This window comes from Hemicordylus capensis, chromosome 8 (assembly GCF_027244095.1).
Source record: "Hemicordylus capensis ecotype Gifberg chromosome 8, rHemCap1.1.pri, whole genome shotgun sequence".
Taxonomy (NCBI): domain Eukaryota; kingdom Metazoa; phylum Chordata; class Lepidosauria; order Squamata; family Cordylidae; genus Hemicordylus; species Hemicordylus capensis.
Genome location: NC_069664.1, coordinates 2,842,657 through 2,864,630, shown reverse-complemented (window position 1 = coordinate 2,864,630; position 21,974 = coordinate 2,842,657). Strand labels below are relative to the sequence as shown.

The 21,974-nt window shown below is 48.3% G+C and overlaps 1 protein-coding gene across 9 annotated transcripts in view; it reads left to right on the top strand.

Moving 5' to 3' along the window:
* Positions 1-21,974, top strand: part of ARHGAP25 (Rho GTPase activating protein 25) — a 33,299-nt gene that overhangs the window by 6,757 nt on the left and 4,568 nt on the right. For 4 of the 9 annotated variants that reach the window (XM_053269197.1, XM_053269200.1, XM_053269199.1 and 1 more), the window contains exons 2-9: positions 1,620-1,819; positions 7,399-7,486; positions 9,158-9,277; positions 14,531-14,741; positions 16,157-16,289; positions 18,225-18,298; positions 19,543-19,664; positions 21,184-21,386. In XM_053269197.1, coding sequence (XP_053125172.1) covers positions 1,620-1,819; positions 7,399-7,486; positions 9,158-9,277; positions 14,531-14,741; positions 16,157-16,289; positions 18,225-18,298; positions 19,543-19,664; positions 21,184-21,386 — 1,151 coding nt within the window. Of the gene's footprint in view, positions 1-1,619; positions 1,820-3,095; positions 3,486-7,398; positions 7,487-9,157; positions 9,278-12,346; positions 12,604-14,530; positions 14,742-16,156; positions 16,290-18,224; positions 18,299-19,542; positions 19,665-21,183; positions 21,387-21,974 lie in introns of those variants that run through there. The other 5 variants (XM_053269204.1, XM_053269203.1, XM_053269202.1 and 2 more) reach the window with 5 other exon arrangements.

The following is a 21,974-nucleotide window of genomic DNA, read 5'->3' as shown; positions in this document are numbered from 1 at the left end:
ACCTGGGATCCTCCTAAGTTTTCCTTCAGTCTTGTAGTCACTTTGCTCCACCATGGTGGTTCTCAGGAGAGCTTTTATTTCCACTTAAAGTGCGATTGCATCACTGCGGCATTTCATCATCCTGCAAAAGCTAAGATTCAAATGGCCTAAATCTGCAGCAGAAACCGGAGGGGAGGAGCTTTAGCTCAATGGCTAAATGGTTCCTCTAGCATTTTGCTTGCTGCACTAGCACTTTCATGAAGGGATCCTGGGTCGACAGGCCAGAAAAGTATCCATGGAGAAGGCAGGGAGCTGGAAGTCCAGGGACCTTGGCCCAGGGGTTCTCCACGTTGGACCCCCAGATGCTGTTGGACTACAAACCCTATCGCCCCCTGCCACAGTGGCACGCAGCCATTGTTGCAGGAGCTGATGGGAGTTGTTGTCCAACATCCTCTGGGGACTCAGATTTGTAAATGGTTGCCTTGTCTCTCTTGTCAGTGGATTCTTTTTAGATTGTGGGGACATGGATCCATCTTATTTATTTATTATTTCCCTATGTAAACCGCTTTGGAACCTTTGTTGAAAAGTGGTATATAAATATTTGTTGTTCTGCATGCAAACCTGCAGGTGCTCTTCCCGGAGTGGCCCCATCCCAAGGGGAATAGCTTACAGTGCTCACAAGTAGTTTCCCGTTCAAATGCAACCAGGGTGAATCCTGCTTAGCAAAGGGGACAATTCATGCTTGCTACCACAAGACCAGCTCTCCTCCCATATGCCCCGACAGGCTAGTCTGGCATTAATTTGTGTAATGGTCTTTTTAACACTATCTAACCTCATGGTTCATGCTACATTTCGTGGCCTATGAGTTACACATGTTAATTCTGCATTGTGTGAAGAAGTATGCTCCCTTACTTGGGGTGAGCCTGTGAGTGGCCTCCTTTCCATATCCTTCCTGGAACCTCACTGATTTTAGGATCCTCACATCATCTAGCAAGACTCCTATTTATTTCAATGAGGCGCCTGCAGGAGATCTTGCTGGAGGATGGTGTCCCCTGCTCATGCATTAATTCCAGGCCTGTACCTTCTCTCTCTGTCTCTCCCCCCCCCCACCGCCCGACCCCCTCCAAAAAGAAAACAAACTCTGCAAAAGTGACTCGGACATCTCAGGCCGCTTTCACACAGGCTTACTGTCCCAGATTTCCTTCAGCAGCTGCTCCAAAGCCACGGACCATCCCTGCTCCTGGACCTATTGAATAACAGAAAAGTCGATGCCCTTGGGGGGTGCTATTTTGGTTTCTTTTCTCATTTGTAAAGAATAACGCCTACGCAGGAAAAAGGAAGTCCATTCGAACAAATAGCTGCGGTAGCTTCCTTTCTGCAAACTCCTCGCCACAGCTGTGGGCCTAGTGCACACACCCGCCCAAAATCTTGCCTGGTCTGAGTGTCACTTTTTTCCTCAGTTCTGCAGAGGAATCCCAGTCGAGGCGATGGCGGACTTCCTCGCCCTCCCAAGGCCTGTCTGAGGGGCTTCTTGGACAGGGGACTTCCTCAAGCCAGCCCTGGCCTGGCTCCAAACGGCGTCTCGCCCCCCCCCCCCGGCCAGCCGCCCGCCTCACTTGGCTTCCTTTCTCTCCCCCCAGTTCGCTCCCAGAGTATGATGGCCGTCGGTCCCAAGGGCTCCAGCAACTGGTCCCATCTTCCTAACCCGCAGGAGCGGCCTCTGAAAGCCGGCTGGCTGAGGAAGCAGCGCTCCATTGTCAAGAACTGGCAGCAGAGGTACTTTGTGCTGAAAGGGCAACACCTGTATTACTACAAGGATGAGGAGGAACTCAAGCCCCAGGTAAGGGTGGGGGTCCTGCCTGGCCTTACGGAGCTGGGGGGTGGGCCGGGGGAAAGGGCATAGGCAGCAGGACAGGCAAGGGGTGCGGACGAGTGTGGATCCAGCGCCCTCAGCGTCAGTGAGGTCCCTTGAGGGACAAGAGAGGGACAAGAGAGGGACAACGCCAGGGGGAGGGAGAGGGGGGCACAGCTGGCACGGGTGAAGGGAAACGGGTTGTGCCCTCTGAGAGCTGGTCTTGTGGCAGCAAGCATGACTTGTCCCCTTTGCTAAGCGGGGTCTGCCCTGGTTGCATATGGATGGGAGACTAGAAGTGTGAGCACTGGAAGGGATTCTCCTCAGGGGATGGAGCCAAAGCCCCATGGAAGAGCACCTGCTTGTTTGCATGCAGAAGGTTCCCAGTTCCCTCCCTGGCAGCATCTCCAGATAGGGCCAAGAGAGACTCCGGCCTGCAACCTTGGAGGAGCCGCTGCCAGTTTGGGTAGACAATACTGAGCTAGGTGGACCAAGGGTCTGACTCAGTAAATGGCAGCTTCTTATGTTCCTAAGAGAGCATCTCTGAGTTCCCTCCACTGCCATGAAGGACAGACCAGACAGTTGGCATCAGCAGCCAAGATGGTGTCCCCAGCTCTGGCTCCCTCCAGCTTCCCAGAGCTGGCAGCAGAGACAAAGGCAACATGCTGCTTCGCTGGGCCTGACCCCTCAGCCAGAACCAGGGCCGGTGCCACTCCCCTCCCCTTGCCGCCTCAAGGCCCAGACGCCACCCGTCTTCCCTCTGCCCCTTCCTTTCTCTTCCACTCTAGCCTCATCCAGAAATTATAAAATTGCCCCACTGTGGCCGTGTACAATGGGGTGAAGGGGGTCCTGCCCCCACCCTGCCAATTGAAAGGGAGCCAGGGGCGTAGCAAGGTTGGAGGGGGCCCAGAGACAAGACGTTTAAATGGGCCCACCCCTCACTGAAGCTCAGCTCATGAAGTAAAGACATCTTAGATGAGGCTGAATAGTGGTAACAAAAAGCAGAGTAAAATTTTGTCTCTGCCGCCTCTGTCTCTGCCGCTGTCACCTCTGTCTCTATATATAACCTATGTGCCACAATAGAACATCATCCTAAATTATTTTTTTGTAAATTGTGGACGATGCAAGTCATGGAATGGTCCTAGAGAAAGACCTGCTGTTCTGGTAGCTCCAGGTCTTAACACTCACATCAGTTTCGGAGGATGAATACAACTGAAGGAAGCCCGGGCGGGTGCGCGGCTGGGGGAGTCAGCCATGTGACTTGCCTCTGGGGGGGCCCCCCAAGGCAGTGGGCCCCAGACAACTGTCTCCCCCTTGCCCTATTATAGTTATGCCCCTGCAGGGAGCCACACTGCTCATGCTTACAGCGGCACAATTTTATAACATTTGAATGAGGCCAGTGTGGGAGAGAAAGCCTCACAGTCATGGAAGAAGTGCCCGCCGCCATCACGCCCTGGGCTTTTCCCTCTTCAGACAAGCCGCGATGTAAGTGTGGGTGGCGGGACGCAGGGGCGAGTGAGGTGGCAGGGCGGGACTTCCTCCCCCTCCGCCCCGCTGTACACGGTTACCGCAGAGCAGCTGTATCATGAGCAAGATCTCCCTTTCTTCAGCACCACGTTTGGGGCGGAAGAGGCGAGGCGGTGGCAGCAGGCAGGTGAGGCACGACCCCTGGGGTGCAGTGGGCGGCCTGTTCCAGATGCCTGAGGCGGTTGGCTCGCCTTGCCCCACAAAGGCCCCGCCTTGGCTTGTTGGGTTGAAAAAAAATTGTACATTTAGAAATACTTGTTGACTAATTGACTTCTGTTGCCTGCCGTTTGAAGAAATATGGCACTGAAAAGATAAGACCATAATGTTTAAAATTGATTTTAAAAGCAGCATGAGAGTGTTTTATACTCAGTCACCTTAAGTGGCACAGCGGGGAAATACTTGGCTAACAAGAAGATTGCTGGTTCGAATCCCCGCTGGGACTATACGCAGCAGTGATATCGGAAGATGCTGAAAGGCATCATCTCAGACTGCGTGGGAGGAGGCAATGGTGAACCCCTCCTGTATTCTACCAAAGAAAACCACAGGGCTCTGTGGGTGCCAGGAGCCAAAATCGATTTGACGGCACACTATACCTTTAGAGAACATTTGGCCCTGCCCTAATTTTATTATTTATTCTGTCTTATTTTTTAAAAAAATAAAAATTAAACCTTGAAAGCTGCCTTGAACAATTTTGGGAATTGGATTTTTGGAAAGGCAGGGTATACATTCTATATACAAATAAATAAGTAAATTAATTAATCTGAACAAGGCACTCCCCAAAAGGTGAACATGGGAGCAGTGATTTACCAGTGACAGTTACCAGAAAATTAGTTACTCGATGGAGCGGGTGGTGTGGTGTGGGGCAGAGACCTCAGCCCCCTGCCAAACTGTTTCTAAAGAACACCTTGCATCATTTATTTTTATTTTTATTTATTTGATTTCTATACCCCCCTTCCAAAAATGGCTCAGAGCGGCTTACACATGGAAATAACAAATAAATAAGATGGCTCCCTGTCCCCAAAGGGCTCACAATCTAAAAGAAACACAAGATCGACACCAGCAACAGTCACTGGAGGTCCTGTGCTGGGGGTGGAGAGGACCAGTTACTCTCCTCCTGCTAAATAAAGAGAATCACCACGTTAAAAAGGTGCCTCTGTGCAAAGTGATGTCCTTGCCACCTGCTACTGAAGGCTATGCACTGGAGTTGCCAACTGACCTGGAACAAATGGCCTGGCCTGCTTTTGTGCAATTAAAAGCAGCTTGACCTACAACAGTCAGCCAGTGTGACTCTTCAAGGCGTGGAGATAACATGACCACCTGCTGGAGTCTGCAGATCAAGCTAATAGAGGCAGAGGGTCTGGTTAAGAAAATGGGCGTTGATGGTGCTTTCCTGAAGAAGCTCCCAGCTGCTCTCCAAATCTGCTTTTAGCTTCCTGCCTTTCTCTTCAGACTCTCCACGCCCTCCCAGGCAGGGAGACTTCCTATTTCACTTCTCTTTCTCACCAGCTCATCTGCGGTCTCTTATCTTTTTGCACCACTCCCGTCTCTGAGCCTTTTGTCACACTCTTTCCTGTGGCAGGATAACCCCTGTTCCCCTCCCCACCACCACGAGGCACTTCTCTCTGCTGCACAGTAAATGAACCCATCTTGGTCAGAGGCGCAATCACGATGAACCCCACTTCACACCTTTAAAGTGTGCAATCTAAGTAAAAATAAAATTGCTCAGAACAGCTTTTTGCCACCTCTGCACTGGTCATGTCATATGAGTGTCCCTTGTGACAGGCCTGATTAATGACGTGGTGTCTAGCTGGCTGTTCCGCTGGCGGAAAGGGAGACAGAGCGTGCCCGCCTCCATGTACACCCACTGAATACAAGGCGGCAGCATCAGCATCCGCCTCACTCATGGCTCAGCTCCACTGCAAACTGCAACGGATATTCATCTGACACCCAAGCCGTGGCTGCCCCACAGAGGCAGAGAAAAAGCAAAAAAGTTCAGTGGGGGCGCAGAAGGGGCCTTCCGAGGGCTTCTCCTTTCCTCAGTGGCTCAGAAAATACAAGGAAGAGAAGAGACTGAAGAAGGCAGAATCCAAACCATTTTGCTTTCGACCATCTATGCTTCTGTTGTGTTAAACAATATTAAGGCTGAAGCGGTTGTGTGTGTCATTAACTACATCCTTCTAGGATCCAGAAACTACTGTCTGAAGACCTGCTTGGCACTTTAACTTCTGTTCTTGCCTGTCCTGTCCGTCCATACTGATGATAAATCATAAAAATAGATACTTTACATTAAGGCCTTGATCTATCACTGAGGATAGATATAGGCCTCCAAAAACAATTTTTTTTTTTGCCCAGTGTTTGGTTGTTTTTAAATGCTTTAATTATTTGACTCGTTTTAATTGTGTTTAGTTGTAAACTACCTAGAGATATTCTTGTTTGTTGGTATAGAAATATAATAAACTAGCTTAACCCGCGCAGAGCATCTGTGTGCTAGTACTTGACTGCTCCCCTGACCCCCTGCCCCAGGCCCCCTCAGCTCAGAGATCTCTCCTCCACCCTCACCTGAGCCCACTCCTGCTCCTCCTCCTCCTCCTCCGCTTCCCTCACCCCTTCTTGGTCACTCCTCCATCCCTTTACTCCACCCCCCTCACCCCTCTTGGTCACAGCTGCAGCGTTGCTGGTGCCTATTGGCCAAGCTGGAGCCCCCTATCCCCAGAGACACCCCCCCCACTCAAGCCCCACTCCTGCTCCTCCCCACAGGAGAAGCAGCGGCAGTGGTTGACCAGGCCCTTCCTCGCTGCTGCCCCCGCCACCATGGCCGCTCGTTCCCCTCAGGCCACTGACAGGCTTGAGCCCGTCCCTCACCCTCCCTCCTTTCTCTCTTCCCCTCCCTTCTTTTTATTTCTTTCTCCTCCACTTGCTCTTCCGCTCTGTCTTTCTTCTCCTCCCTGCTTTTTTCTTTCTTTCTCTTCCTTCCTGAGTTAATGGATCTTGTTCATCTTGCTTCCTCATCTAATTCGCACAACGGCAGCCTCCTTCTCCTGAAGGGGCTCTCACCCCCCTCATGACCCCTCGCTTCGCAGACTTCTGCCTGCCCACTACCCTTTAATATAGAGAGATTCCTCTCCTCTACAATCAAGAACATCTTCCGACCAGGAACAGTTGCATTCCACCTGTCCTTAACCATCACAGGCTCCTCCCCCTATCTGCATATGGAATCCCTGCTGCCCAATCACCATGGTGCTTCTGCTCTTACAGGCTCCTCCCCGCTAATGGAATCCCCACTGCCCAATCAGGTGCTTCTGCTCATGAACCCTCGCAAGAGCTGCCACACACACTATTAGCCACGGGCGCAGAGCATCTGTGCCTCTAGTTCTCCCCCCTTCTCCTTCCCTTGTTCTCGGCCCATTTTGGCCCCACTTTCCTGCTCCCCCCGCTGCCACTTTCCCGTCTCCCCCTGCCACTGCTTTCCCTAGCACCACTTTCTCTTGGCCGGCAGGCCATTAGCCTGCCCGTTTGCTTTCCCCCCGGCAGCTCTCTTGCGAACTCTCGCGAGAGCTGCCACACATGGGATTACCGATGGGTATGTTTAAGATAATTATATAGATAAAAGTATTCTTAGGATGTGAGGTACTTTCAAGTTAATCTTTGGGGGCGCTGGTCCTTCCTTTCTTCCTGCTGGCACTACCAATGCAAATAAGAATTTTCCTCGGAAGATGAGTTGTTCCCCTTCACAGGGATTATCTGGGAAAGAGACGTGACAAACCAGTTTAAGGGCCAAACCAGCTGGGATGCCAACTTTATCCTTTGGGCTTGTGCGTAATGCTTAATTAAAATTCCAGCTGCAGGAGCTGGGAAACCTGATCAAGATGCAGGAAAGGGGCATTTAGCCCTTTCCATTCACACCGTGGCCCTGACAAAACCAGTTCTCCCCAGAAGCAAAGCTTCTGGTGCTGCCAATCCGTCAAACCACCTGGTTTCCTGCATTGCCAAGATTTGTGTGATAGTCACAATTTCAGGATTGTTGTCCTCTTTGGTTCTAGGGCTGCATGCAGCTCCATGGCAGCGCCATCCAGGAGGCTGCTGCCACCTCTGAGGAAGTTGGGAGGTTCATCTTTGAAATAATCCCAGGTAAGCAGCAGCTCAGGGCATTGCACTCCTCCTCGTAACTCTTGTGATGGTTCTTTGCTTCTCCTTTCTCTTGGCTATTCAGGGCTACTGGTTCTACTAGGGGCAGATGCTTGCTTGATTGCCAGGGCCTTCTCCCAGGTGACCTGGGAATTGTAGTTCTGCAAAGAATGATCAGTGGCCTCAGAAGACTCCAGTTCCCACAGTTCCTTGGGTGGAATCATGCCACTGACTGCGTGGGGATTACATCTGTTTCAAGCTTGCAGTGTGACTATGATCATAGAGTAGTGATGGGAGCAGGAATATAGGAAGCTGCCTTGTACTGAGTCCAGCTATTGGTCCATCTAACTCAGTGTTGCCTACTTAGACTGGCAGCAGCTCTTCAAGGTTTCGGGCAGGAGTTCTGCCAGCCTACCTGGAGGTGCTGCAATGGACTGAACCTGGGACCTTCTGCATGCAAGCATGAGATGTTCTTCCACTGAGTTGTGGCCCCTTCCCCTTGTCAGAGTTCCCATGCATTATCACTAAGGGCATTGGGAACAGAGATAGTGAGTAAGGGTCTCTCTAGCTGTTCTACCTGTCTCTACTTTATGACCCCTGATATGGCTCTACACAGGTATTTCCTGTGCTGAGTCAGAATCCCTTCCTTTCCTCTTAGGGAGCAGATGGAAACATCTCTCTCTTCCCCCTATCTATTCATTATGTAGTCCTTTAGATTAGGATTAGGTCTTTCCTATCCAAAGTGCACTTCACCAATAAATACTTAGTATTCAGATCCACAAGAATCTCCATGTGTCTTCTCTAAGCAGCTGCACAACACTGCTTTTATATGATTGTCTCCACTGCTGTTTCTTGTATTTTGTACTGTTTTTTATGCTGTTTTAATTTATTATTATTTTTTTTAATCAGGTGTTTTTATACTTTTTATTTCAATATTTTAATGTGTCTTTTTTATAATCGTGTGTTTAAATTTTATTGTGAGCCGCCTGAAGATTTTCTGAATGAAAGGCAGGGTATAAATTTAAAAATTAAAAATAAAATAAACAACTAAACTCTGCATTCTACTCTGTAACTGGAGTGGGTAGCTTCTTTAGTACTCTGCTAATTAACTGGGGGATAAAACAACCCTCAACACACCTAAGGGGAATGTCTATCAGGAGACAGTACTCACATTTGGATGCACCCATCCAAATGCAAAACAAGGTGAACCCTGTTTAGCAAAGGGGACAATTTATGCTTCCAACCACCAATCTGGGTCTCTACCCAGAGTTAGTGGTTTTGCGTTTCTGAAAATACATCCTCTGTACAAGCCCTTTAACAGCCTTGCTCATGGAGAGATTGAGGGGGTGGATGGTAATGCACTTTGAAAATTAAAAATGATAATATTCTTGATAAATAGTGGTGAGTAGTTTATAGTGCCTCACTCTTAAAAAAAAAAAAGTTGGCTCTAATTAAATTCAAACTAGAAGTGCACTTATTGGTTTTGGCTATGAGGAAATGGCGTCGTAACGCATCCCTGTTAGATGCTGTGCATATTTTACACACAGATAAAAGGCTGCGGGAGAAAGAGGCATCGCTTAGGAGAGAGAGAAATCAATATGTGGCATCTTCCCCCGCCTCACTGTCTCTGTCATTTTGCTTTTCCTTTTTTGTTGTTGTTTCAAACCCCTGCAGGGGTCTCTGGAGACCAGAACAAAACAGGACAAGACTCTTACGTTCTAATGGCCAGTTCGCAATCCGAGATGGAAGAATGGGTTAAATCGCTCCGGAGAGTGGCTGGATCCCCATTAGGAGGTAAAGAAGGGCAGCGGACCTGGCCGCGCTCTTGAACGACACATCGTGTCTCAGCCAGTGTGTAACTGGGAATGGGTTCAATCCCTGGCAGCATCTGCAGGTAGGGCTGGGAGAGACTCCTGCCTGAAACCTTGGAGAGCCCCTGCCAGTCAGAATAGGTTGGACCAATGGCCTGGCTTGGATTAAGGCAACTTCCTAGGTACCTCAGTTCCTATGCGCCTAACATGGTTGTCTTGTGTAGTTCCCAGGCAACGGGATGTATGTTGGAGAAGGTTGCATATGGAAATATGATACTAAGAAGATAAGAACATAGTTTCTTTCTCAAGGACTCTTGAGAAAAACTTAGCAGTCATGGGATAAAGGGATAGGTTCATGTGTGGATTGGTAACTGGTTGAAGGACAGGAAACAGAGGGCAGGAATAAATAGTCAGTTATCACAATGGAGGGAAGCAAGACGTGGGGCCCCCCGAAGGATCTGTATTGGGACCCAGTGCTCTTTAAGTTGTTCATAAATGATCTAGAAGTAGGGGTAAGCAGCAAGGTGGCCAAATTTACAGATGACACCAAACTATTTAGGGTAGCGAAATCCAAAACCGATTGTGAGGAGCTTCAAAAGGATCTCTCCAAAACTGGGGGAGTGGGCAACAAAATGGCAGATGCCTGGGGTTCACTGTAAGGAAGTGTAGCACACAGGGGCAAAACAACAACAACCCCAACTTACATGTACACTTATGGGGTCTGAGCTGTCAGTGACTGACCAGGAAAAAGATCTTGGAGTTGTGGACAACTTGTTGAAAGTGTCGACTCAGTGCATGGCAGCTGTGAAAAAGGCTAATTCCATGCTAGAGATAATTGGGAAGGGGATTGAAAATAAAAATGCTAATATCGTTATGCCCTTATACAAATCTATGGTACGGCCACATTTGGAGCACTGTGTGCAATTCTGATCACCATACATTATAAAACTGGAGAAGGTGCAGAAGAGGGCAACCAGAATAATCAAAGACCTGGAGCACCTTCCTTATGAGGCAAGACTACCACACCTGGGGCTTTTTTGTTGAGAAAAAAGATGACTAAGGGTGTCATGATAGAGGTCCATAGAATTATGCATGGTGTAAGTAGAGAGAAATTTTTCTCCCTCTCACATAACGCTAGAACCAGGGGTCATCCCATGAAACTGAAGGCCAGTAAATTTAGGACCACTAAAAGGAAGTACTTTTTCACACAGCGCATAATTAATCTATGGAATTCTCTGCCACAAGATGTGGTGACAGCCTCTAGCCTGGATGGCTTTAAGAAGGGCTTAGATAAATTCGTGGAGGACAAGTCTATCAATGGCTGCTAGTCTGAGGCCTCTAGGCTACCTCCAGCCTCCGAGGCAAGATGCCTCTAAATACCAGTTGCAGGGGAGCAACCGCAGGAGAGAGGGCATATCCTCAGCCTCTTGCCTGTGGGCTTCTCGGAGGCTGCTGTGCAAAACAGGATGCTGAACTAGATAGGCCGTGGACCTGATCCAGCACGGCTGTTCTTATGAGGGTCCACCAGGCCACGGTGAGTTACCTCCAGATTGGAATACTGTAATGCACTTGATGTGTGGGTGCTTTGAAAGCGGTGCAGAAGCTCCAGCTGGTGAAGAAGAATGGGGCATACCCTAGTTCTGGGAGCATGATTCTACTGTTGTACTGACAACACTGGCTTTTCCGTCTGTTCCTGGGCCCAGTTTAAAGTGCTGGTGATCCGTTTTAAAGGTGTCTGTGGCCGAGGACCTGGATGGTTAAAGAGCTGTGACAGGGTGACCAACTTGAGGCTTTCCACCAGCTGTTGGACTTCTGCTCCCATAATCCCCAGTTGCAGTTTACTGTGGCTGCGTGTGGTAGGAGTTGTAGTCCAGCAATAGCTAGTCACCCCTGAGCTGCCATGCCATTTCTGCATTTCCTTTTCCCTTCTTTCCTTCCCAGAGTTCTCTCTGTTTTCTTACTCCCTTTTTCCTGTGCTTTGGACCATATACCGGAGCCAGCAGCTGAGGGAGGGGGCAGTGGAGTCCCTTGCTGTTTGCTCTGGGAAAGGAGTGGAGTCCCCCCTCCACACACACACACACACAGACACATCCCTCCGTTTCCGTGTTTGCTCCATGTGGGAGAAAACATCAGGAAGCCTGTGAAAGCCCCGAGGAAGCCCCGAGGGGAGGGGCAGTGCTTACCACGTATGTGTGTCTCTTATATGCCACTCTTCCAGCAAATTGTCCCCTCAACGTGGAGCATAAAACCCACCCCCAAACACACACAACTGATAAGAGATTGCTTTGGTCTTGGCCGGCAGGGGCCATCTTTGTAGCTCATACAAGGGGGCCTTGACTGATGTGGTGGCCAGAGACGCACGTGCCTGCCACTGGCAGATGGCTCCCCATTCCCCAGACTACTTTATGAAGAGCCCATTCAGAGATGATCTCCCAGCCAACCGTCGCGGAAGACTCTTAACTAACTGCAGGCGTCCTGGGTTGAAAATGAGCAGAGACGTGTCATGGACACTCCCGGGTTCCCATGGAGAGATGCTTTGGGTTGCCAGCTGCTGAGCCCAGTCATTGTGCAAAGCGGGCTACCTTTGGTCTCTGCCTCACCCCTGTGAGATGGGCTGCCAAGACTCCCTTCCTAGACCATGCAGGGATTTCATGGCAGAGGTGGGGATGGGATGATGCCACCTCCTGGACTGCACCATGCTTGGACAAGAGAACTCGAGGAAGGGACCTCCTCCTTCCGCCTACCGTGTGCCAAGAAAGCAAGGCAGCCTCGACATGGGAGGGCAGCTTTTTGCTAATCAACTTTCATGGTATTAAAAGGAAGTCGTCTGTGAAAGTAATGAGGGGGAGAAAGGAGCCATTTGCTACGTGCCATGACAGGTTTATGATGGCTCCTTAAAAGCCAAAGTGCTCTTTGTGGAAAGGCTTCTCCACTGCTGCAGGACAACCACCACCACCACCACCACCCCTAACAGACCTCTGAGCGGCTGGCGCTGGCTGGTCTGCAAGCTTGCAGAAAGGATGGCTGTGTGAACGGGATGCTGGCTTAGGAAGGGCAGTGCTCTCACCGCTTCCCCCAGATCTGGCAACAGAGACATTGGAGAGAAGCAGCTAACCAAGGCAGAGAAGCGTGCTGGTGTCCGTTGCTGCCAGGGCTGCAGGAGCTGTGACTGGACCTTGCATTTCTCTGCTGTCCTTTCTCTGACTGGACTCCAGATGAAGGGCTGGGAACTGAGTTACTGCTTTCCGGCTCTAGAGATGTTCTTCTGCTGGGAATTCAAGAAGAAAAAGCCCCCGCTCCACAGGAAAGGTACTGCCTCCATCAGCCTTTTGGCGATTGCATTTCTGATCATGGATTTGTGCGATGTACAGCAGTCCCTCCAACTGTGGGCTCCACACCCTCCAGCCTGCGGTGCTTCTGTTTTAACCATGCTGCAGCAAAAGCAGGCAAACCCATCCAGAGTTCTTTGGGTAGCAGGCAAGAGGGCGGCTAATTAACTTGCTAAGTAATGGGAGTCATTGAAAAGCTTTTTGTGTCTAAGGCACTGGAGAAAACTGGCATGAAACTTGGATGCTGTTGCCAAGAGATGGAGATGTGAGCCAGGGAGTCAAATCTCTCTTGTGCCATTTGCTGCTTAGTAGATGGCCTTAGGCAAGCTCCTATTTCCCCCCCACACACACACATATCCCCATCTTGAGTATGGGGGTGATATTAACCTACTTTTAGAGGGTTGTTGGAAGTGTCACTGAGCATATATGTGAAGGACACACTCTAAAGCTCTGTATAAATATGAAGTATTTTTCATATTTTATGTTTTACTAGTAGGGTTGCCGTGTCCTGGCTGTTCAAATCCAGGTGCCTAACTTGTATCATGTAAATTGGCTTGAAAATAATGTTTGAGCAGAATAGTGACTGCACGTTTTGCTCCATAACTCCGCTTCTAGAGCTTAGTTGTTTGTTTGTTTGTTTTTTTAAATGAAAGCTGAAATCCGGATGAATCTAGGTGAGATGCTTAGAATCCAGGTGAAACACGGAGTTTGGGGGTTTACTATTTACTAGACAAAGTGTATTTACTATTTACTAGTAAACTCTATTTACTAGACCAAGTGTCCATCAGAAATAGTGGGCAAGCAGTACTTTTCAGACAATCTACTTTCTCGGTGGGTCTTCTCTGGAGTAAGCAGCCTGAAGGGAAAGTGCTTGCCCCTGCACTCTGAGCTGGGCTCTGCCCTGCTTCTCTTCCCGGCTGTGACCTTGTTGTGCCTCTGAATTCATGACGGTAACAATAAACGTGTGAGGGGGATGTGCTGATTAAATCTCCACAAACAGAACTGGATCTCAAGAGGTGTTTGAGTTTTGCAGGGTTTTTGCTTTGTATTCAATTTGTAACTAACTATTTCTTCTCCACAGGAACTGTGCAGTGTGCTGGTGATACACTAGCAAAGAGATTCTGTTGGTGACTTGTTGGTTTTGTGTGTCATGAGCCTCCCCCCATTTCCCACACACACTGTTGTGGGCAGCTATATTTTTAAGTGTAATTTCTTAGACAACTGGCAGATGTCGCTGGTCTGACATGAGCATTGTGAAAGGAAAGGAGGTGGGAGGGAGCTGGCTACACAGAATAGTAGAATGTTGTTGGCTGCTTGCTGTTCCAGAGTCTTGACCCTCCATTGGGGTTGGGGGAGAAGGGCACTTATTTTAAGGATAATTGAAGGTAATTAGGCTTCTGAGGTGGTGATTTTCTGTTGGGAGATGGAGGATACATCAATTCTGAATGTCCTAAACTCTTAAATATCCCAGAAGGTGAGGAAAAGTTTGGGTTTTGGAGCATGAGCAACCAATCCATGGCACACACTTTAATCAAGTAACATTATTAGTATTTTGAACATTAAAATCACCGTCTCAACGGAGCTTGAGAGGCTGAAAATAACTGGGTAATGTTCAGTTGCAAACCATATGTTGTGAACGGAACTGGTCAATGACCAAATAAACACTACAGCAAAGAGGAATACAGCATAATACAATAACATAAGTAAAAATAAATAAATGAGTCCATGTTGTGTAAATTCTTTTTACTTGTGATGGTTTTCCTGGGGCTGGGTCTAACATACTACTTCAGATTTAAATGCCTCCACTCAGTTCCCAGTCTGGTTCTAGCCTCTTGGCGGATTCGGAATTTATTTATTTATTTTCATTTTCTGCCACTTTCTCTCTTTTTCTTTCCTCTTTCCCCCAGTGGTTTTTGGCCAACAGCTAGTGGAGACCATGGTGTATGAACAGAAGTTTGGCCAGCAGCTCGTGGTCCCCATACTGGTTGAGAAATGTGCAGAGTTCATAAGGAAGCATGGCCTGAAAGAAGAAGGCATCTTCCGGCTCCCTGGCCAAGACAACCTGGTGAAGCAACTGAGGGATGCTTTTGATGCTGGAGAGAGGCCATCGTTTGACAAGTGGGTGTTGCATTTTCCAAGGATATATGAAGAAAGCCACAAGGCTAGATCCTGGCCTCTCTAATGAGAGTGTTTCCTGGTCCCCCCACTTGTAGGCATGTATTAGGACACTTGAAATTAACCAGGGGGTTTACTCACTATAAAGTGGCTCCTCCTTGGGGCACAGATTTTGGGATAGGTGTCTGCTAAAAAGCGAGACTGTGGACCACAGGGACAAAGACTTATTCTAGTGCATGAATGAAAGTCATTAATCCTCTGAAAGCACTCTACTCTGATTCAAAATGAACAAGCAACTAAATAGGCTTAAATCCAAGAACTCTGTGATGACTCTAGCTTGGCAAATTCAAAACTGGTCATAACCGGTTTTGAAGGACACTTTAGGATTGCTGATCATTGTAAATTTAATGCAAACAAGAACACTTTGTGACATCGGAAGCTGCCTTAAACCAAGTCAGACCATTGATCCATTTAGCTCAGTGCCATCTACGCTGACTGGCAACAGCTCTCCAAGGTTTCAGATAGAAGTATTTCCCAGTATTTCCTGGAGGAGATACCACGAAGTGAAGCTGAAGTCCTCTGTATGCAAATCAGATGTTCTTAGGTGCCCCGTCCCCTAAGGCAATGTCTCACAGCATGCATTTGGATGTACCCATCCAAATGTGAACCAGGGCAGATCCTGCTTAGCAAAGGGGACAAATCATTCTTGCTACCATAAGACCAGCTCTCCTCCTTGCTAGCGGTGCCCAAATCTTGTCTCATTTGGGTTTTGTTGGTGAAAGTAGTAGTTTTTGAGAGCCCCAGATTATTTCCTCAAGCCACAGAGAATGCTTGCCTTTGTCCAGTACTACCCAGTCAGGGATCATGTAAGGAAGATGATGCCACAGTATGATGTGATGTACTGACACAATTCAGGGCAAATGAAACTAATTTATAAAATGAGGTCAGTGCATCCTGGACTGATCACATGGGTAATCCTAGCCAACCAGAAAGGTGAGAACAACTTTATTCTGGGCAATGAACACTTTCAGTCCTTTTGCAGAGATCCCCAAAGGATCCCTGAAAGTGGGAAGGGGCACACCTTCCATCGCTCACCAAAGTGTCTGCAAAGATGACCCTCTCTGATGGCTCAACCCTATCACATCACGTCAGATGAATGTTAGTGAGAGAAAGTTATGTGGTACATGTGTTGGAATAAAGTGTTTTAATATTTATTTATTATAAACATTTTAATATGTAATCTCTTTAATTTTCATGTGTGTGCTACATTATGGCCTATGTTTGCAATTTCCTTAAAATCCAAAGCCTGATAGATATTAAATATCACCAGAAAAACTGATGTTCAGTTCTTGATAGCTGTCTGCTCCAAAACTCGCTTTCACATTGTGCACACCTAACCCCCACTTCCTACTTTACAGAGATACAGACGTCCACACAGTGGCTTCTTTGTTTAAACTCTACCTAAGGGAACTTCCTGAACCGCTCATACCTTGGACACAGTACGAGGACTTCCTCTTGTGCGGTCAGCTTCTGACGGCTGATGAAAGAAAGGTATTAATATTCAATCCTACATCTCTTACTAAATGGCTTCCAGTGTTCTCCTAAGCATGTTGACATGGAAGTGAATCCCACTATGTCCAATGGGAAGAGAGCAGAGCTTGCATGAATTGTCGCCTTTGCTAAGCAGGGTTCATCCTGGTTTACATTTGGATGGGTGACTACATGTGAGCTCTGTCAGAGATTCTCCTCAAGGAATGGGGCCATAGCTCAGTGGAAAAGCAAAGCCCCAGGTTCAATCTCCAGGTTTAATCTCCAGGTTCAATCTCCAGGCCGGCTGGGAAGGACATCTGCCTGTAACTTTGGAGAGCTGCTGCCAGTCAGTGTCCAGAGATTCTCAACATAGGGTCCCCCAGATGTTATTGGACTTCAACTCCCATAATGCCCAGCCCCAGTGGCCTTTGGTTGGGGATTATGGGAAATATCCAATAACATCTGGGGACCCAACGTTGAGAATCCTTGGTGTAGACAATACTGAGCTAGATTGACCAAGGGTCTGACTCTATATAAGGCAACTTCCTGTGTTCTAATGAGGCTCACTAGCCACCTAATGGCACAGTGGGGAAATGATTTGATTAGCATGAAAAAATGATTTGATTAGCATGAAAGGCATAATTTCATGCTGCGCAGGAGGAGGCAATGGTCAACCCCTCCTGTATTCTACCAAAGACAACCACAGGACTTTGTGGGTGCCAGGAGTTGACACTGACTTGGTGGCACACTTTACTTTACTCTCTACTAAATGTATTTAGGATTGCAGCCTCCATTGCAAAGTAGCTGGTTCTTACAGGGTTGCAGCTGGGAATGATGGGTGTTGTAGTCCAACAACTGCTAGAGAGCCTCAGGTTGGCTACCCTCGCTCTTTACAATCTGCATCTTGCACAGATTCAATGACTTATGAGTTGTTTTTCTGTTTTAACACAATACTTACCCCAAACGCTATCAGGATCTACAATATAAATTAATACTACATTCTTTAAATAAGTATCCAGGAAGGTTTTTATATTATGCTCTTCCTTTCTGATCAGCATTCTGATATTTCAAGTAGTTGCTAAATTCTGTACAGCAACTTGTAAAATGTTCAAATTGTATGTTAATAACAGCTGTAGTCAATTACACCCTGGCTAACTTGATTGTTAGTAAATAAATTAGTTGTCATATGTTTTGTATGCACAATTTCTTGTTTTGCTGATATTTTTGTATTTACAATTGTTGCTGTTGTTATATAGTGATTATTTACTACATGAAGCTGGTTGTTGACCATAATACAGATTTTATTTGATTACCCCAGACTAACAATTAGGAACATAGGAAGCTGCCATATACTGAGTCAGACCACTGGTCTATCTAGCTCAGGATTGTCTTCACAGACTGGCAGCGGCTTCTTCAAGGCTGCAGGCAGGAATCTCTTTCGCAGCCCTCTCTTGGCGATGCTGCCAGGGAGGGAACTTGGAACCTTCTGCTCTTCCCAGAGCGGCTCCATCCCCAAAGGGGAATAACTTCCAGTGCTCACACATCCAGTCTCCCATGCATATGCAACCAGGGTGGACCCTGCTTAGCTAAGGGGACAAGTCCTGCTTGCTACCACCAGACCAGCTCTCCTCTCACAATTGCTGTGACCTGATCCAGCGGCACCTTGCCCAGCTGACACACAAGCCCCTGCTCCTTCCCACCCATCCCATCTCCTTTTTATCATTTCTTGTCTTGTTCATTTCTTCCCTGCTCACCTGATTGAAAACACAAGACCCGATTTCCAATCATTCCTCGGAGACCCACAAGGCTACAACACAAAGAACACCCTTTAATCAGGAGGGCAGTTTTGCTTGCACATATCCGAAAAGCAGCTGCAACACAGATGATAATGATGGTATTTTATGCTAGCAGCAGATCTTTACGACCACTGAAAAAAACATCTTTATACTTTTCTAGGGTCAGCAGCAGCTAGTGAAGCAACTGGCTTGCTTACCCCAGGACAATTATAACCTCCTCAGTTACATCTGCAGGTAAGTCCTCCTTCCTTGATGCATCTGTAACTCCAGAGGGCTGCTCTCTCACAATGGTTACTAGGGTAGGAGAAGCCTCTCTCCCTCGTCTGCGAGCCATGCGTGCTTCCGACTGGCCATCATGAGAAGGCTAGAAGGAAGGGAGGAGGAAGAGTAAATGGCGGTGACAGCAGTGAGCCCAGAACTTGTACGCAGCTCCAGAGTGAGGGTGGAGGGAAAGGATTCCCTGTGGCCCACCCCTCCCAGCTCACAGACAGCCCTCATGTTAAACTGGGGGACATAAAAGCTTTGGGTCACAGTTGTCGTCCCAGTCTGGGGCATCTACCTGAATCTTCTAGGGGCCAACTGCATGTTTGAGAAATGCCCCCCCCCAATCCTCTGCAGTAGGCTTGGGGTTCCTTCGTGACAGATTCTCAGCAGACAAGTTCATGTGGAGAGGGTTCCCTCAGACTGGATGCCTGACCTGTGTACAGATGGAAGCACTGGCCACCTGGATGGGGTGTCCCCTTCCGGCCCCGACCTCTGGGCATTCAAGGTTTTGTCTGAAAAAAGGAGCTTCACATGTGTACACCTCACAGGTTCTGATCGCACAAGCTGTACATGCAGTTTTTGCAGGGTACATCCAGTGAGGTCGGCGTCTATGCAGGCTGAGCTGTGTGCACATGTCGGCCACAGTGCAGGTGGTACCTGTGGAGGTTGTGACAGGGCCAGCATATGCACCCCCAACCCGTTCACCACCCCACTCATGCACTCAGAGATTAAATATCTGCAGAGAGCTGTAGTTGAACATTGGCACCTGTCTGCCTCTCCCATCCAGTTGCATCCTGTCCGGTTAGATCATCTCAGATGGCCCTTTTGTCGGTCCCTGATTTCCAAGAGGTTCGGGGCTGTAGGGCCTGCAAAAGGGCCTTTTTGGTTGCTGCCCCACTTCTTTGGAACTCTCTTCCCCTTCAGATTTGTCTAGCCCCTACCTTACTGATCTTCAAATCTCTATTGAAGACTTTTCTTTTTCGCCAGGCTTTTGCTCTGTAGTTTACTTCATTTGTTTTTGTTAGTTTAGTTTTTAATTTAGAATGTAATTTTCAATGTTGCCTTGTTTGCATGTTTTTGTGCACTGCCCAGAGTCTTTGGAGTGGGCGATATATTAAATGTTTCTAATAAAGAAACAAACATTGGAAAGGTGCTGTCCTTTAACCGATGCTGGCTTCTCACACTGTCTGTCTTTCACTCTTTGATTCTGGTAGGTTCCTGCATGAAATCCAGCAGAACTCCACCACCAACAAGATGAGTGTGGAGAATTTGGCCACGGTCTTTGGTGTCAATCTCATCAGACCCAAAGTGGAGGATCCTGCATCTATCATGAGAGGTGTGATGGGCAGCTACTGGATAAATGGGGGAGGAGAGCTGGTCTTGTGGTAGTGAGCATGACTTGTCCTCTTAGCACCTGAAAGGGAGACTTGGTGGGTGAGCACTGCAAGATATTCCCCTTCTTAGGGGATGGAGTTGCTCTGGGAAGAGCAGAAGGTTCCAAGTTCCCTCCCTGGATTCTCCAAGAGAGGGCTGAGAGAGACTCCTGCCTGCAACCTTGGAGAAGCCACTGCCAGTCTGTGACAATACTGAGCTAGATGGACCTATGGTCTGACTCAGTATATGGCAGCTTCCGAAGTTCCAAAATGCACATGGTTTTGGAGAGGAGAATTGGTCTTGGGGTAGCAAGCATGACTTGTCCCCTTAGCTAAGCAGGACCTGCCATGGTTGCATATGAAAGGGAGACTAGAAGTGTGAGCACTGTAAGATATTCCCCTTGGGGGATGGGGCCACTCTGGGGAAATCTGCATACTTGCATGCAGAAGGTTCCACGTTCCCTCCTTGGCAGCATTTCCAAGATAGGGCTGAGAGAGATTCCTGCCTGCAACCTTGGAGAAGCCACTGCCAGTCTGTGTAGGCAATACTGAGCTAGATGGACTAGTGGTCTGACTCAGTATATGGCAGCTTCCTATGTCTTGTGGTAGTGAGCAGGACTCGTTCCCTTGGCTAACCAGGTCTGCTTTGGTTTGCATTTGGAGGGTTGACTATGTGAGAGTGTTGTAAGATATTCCTCTTGCGGGAGGATGGGGCCATAGAAGTGCTCAGGTTCACTGACTGGCAGCATCTCCAGTTAGGGCTGGGAGAGACTCCTGCCTGTAACCTTGGAGGAGCCCTGGAAATACCTAGTATAGAAACCTTGGGACCTGCCACAAAAAGCTGCAATAGATGCTCAGCTCCAAAGAATAATGCTGCTTTTAGGGCTCCAAATTGCCAGAAGCAGGAACTCTGATTAAGTGCAGTTCTTGCCTTCTGGAAAAAGGAGGAAGCATATTTCATGCCCCCGCCCCAATACTGTACTGCAACCATAATGCTGAGGTTCAGGCCTGGGGAGCAGCCCCAAATCTTGAGGAGATGGCAAAGAGTACTTCCCTCCCCCCTTCTCACTTCCCTGGGCCTTTTCCCTCCTGCTGTGCCATCTGCCACTAGAGGGTCAAGATTTGGGGCTGCTCCCCAGTCCTAAACCTCAGCATATGGTTGCTGTACAGTACTGGGAGGGCACGAAATATACTTCCCCCTTCCTTCATCAGAAATATCACTGTATAGTGCCAGGAGGAGAGTTTTCCCCCCATGGGTATGCATCCTCTTGACCCTGCCCCAGATATTTACCATGAGTTGTGGATCATCCACTCGCCTGACTTCCAAATATGCTATCATGCAGAGGAGGACCTCTGATGAAGGCCATAATTTGTTAATGAGGGAGGAGACCTGTTATTTTTAATGTGATCCCTTTACTGTTATTCCCATGATCTGGTGCATTCATAACTTGACACTTTGGTGCTTCCTTGTTTCTACAACAGGTACTCCCCAGATCCAGAAGGTCATGACGACGATGATCAGTGACCATGCAAAGCTCTTTCCTGTGTCCAAAGATGTGGCCCTTCCTCCCTCTCTCCAGAAGAGCGACTCCAAGAAGGCCTCCGTGTCCCGCAGCACTGTCGGCTGGGATGCAGCCCCACTTCCACTCATGCCCAGGGCAGAAAACAGAACCCCATGGCAAGCAGTGAGTGGCTGGGTGGCTGGTTCTTTCACCTCTTGTTGATAAAAGTGGAGATACCCAAAACTCTGTGCATGTGCCGGCTCACGTGTGTTGTTATGCACCAATTTATTTCATTGATATCCTGCCTGGAGCTCAGGGTGGTATACATAAGATCCCCCTGCCCCATTTCATTCTCACAACAGCTCTGTCAGCTAAATTAGGCTGACGGAGGAGCCCAATTCAGACATTATCTTGTACGTGGGTGCAGGTGCCTATGCACCTGTCCAGGCTCCTATGTGCATGGTTGTACATAAATTTACTTTGAACATTCACCTGGGAAAAAGCCCCTTCCTCAAATGCAGGGTAGAGACTGGACACTACTCCATGCAACTGAAAGGGGGGCACACTGAGAGCCACGCCCATCTTGGCGTCTTTGTGGACATGCTAAAGTCTCCCAGGCACATATGCCAAGATTAAAAATGGCACCCACCAGGACTGGAAAATAGTGAATCGTCCTGCTATGAAAAATGGCCACACCAAAATGTGAGTTTCTGCTCCCCAAACTGAAGTGCCCCTGCTAACTTGGCAAAGAGGCACCTTTTAATGTGGCGA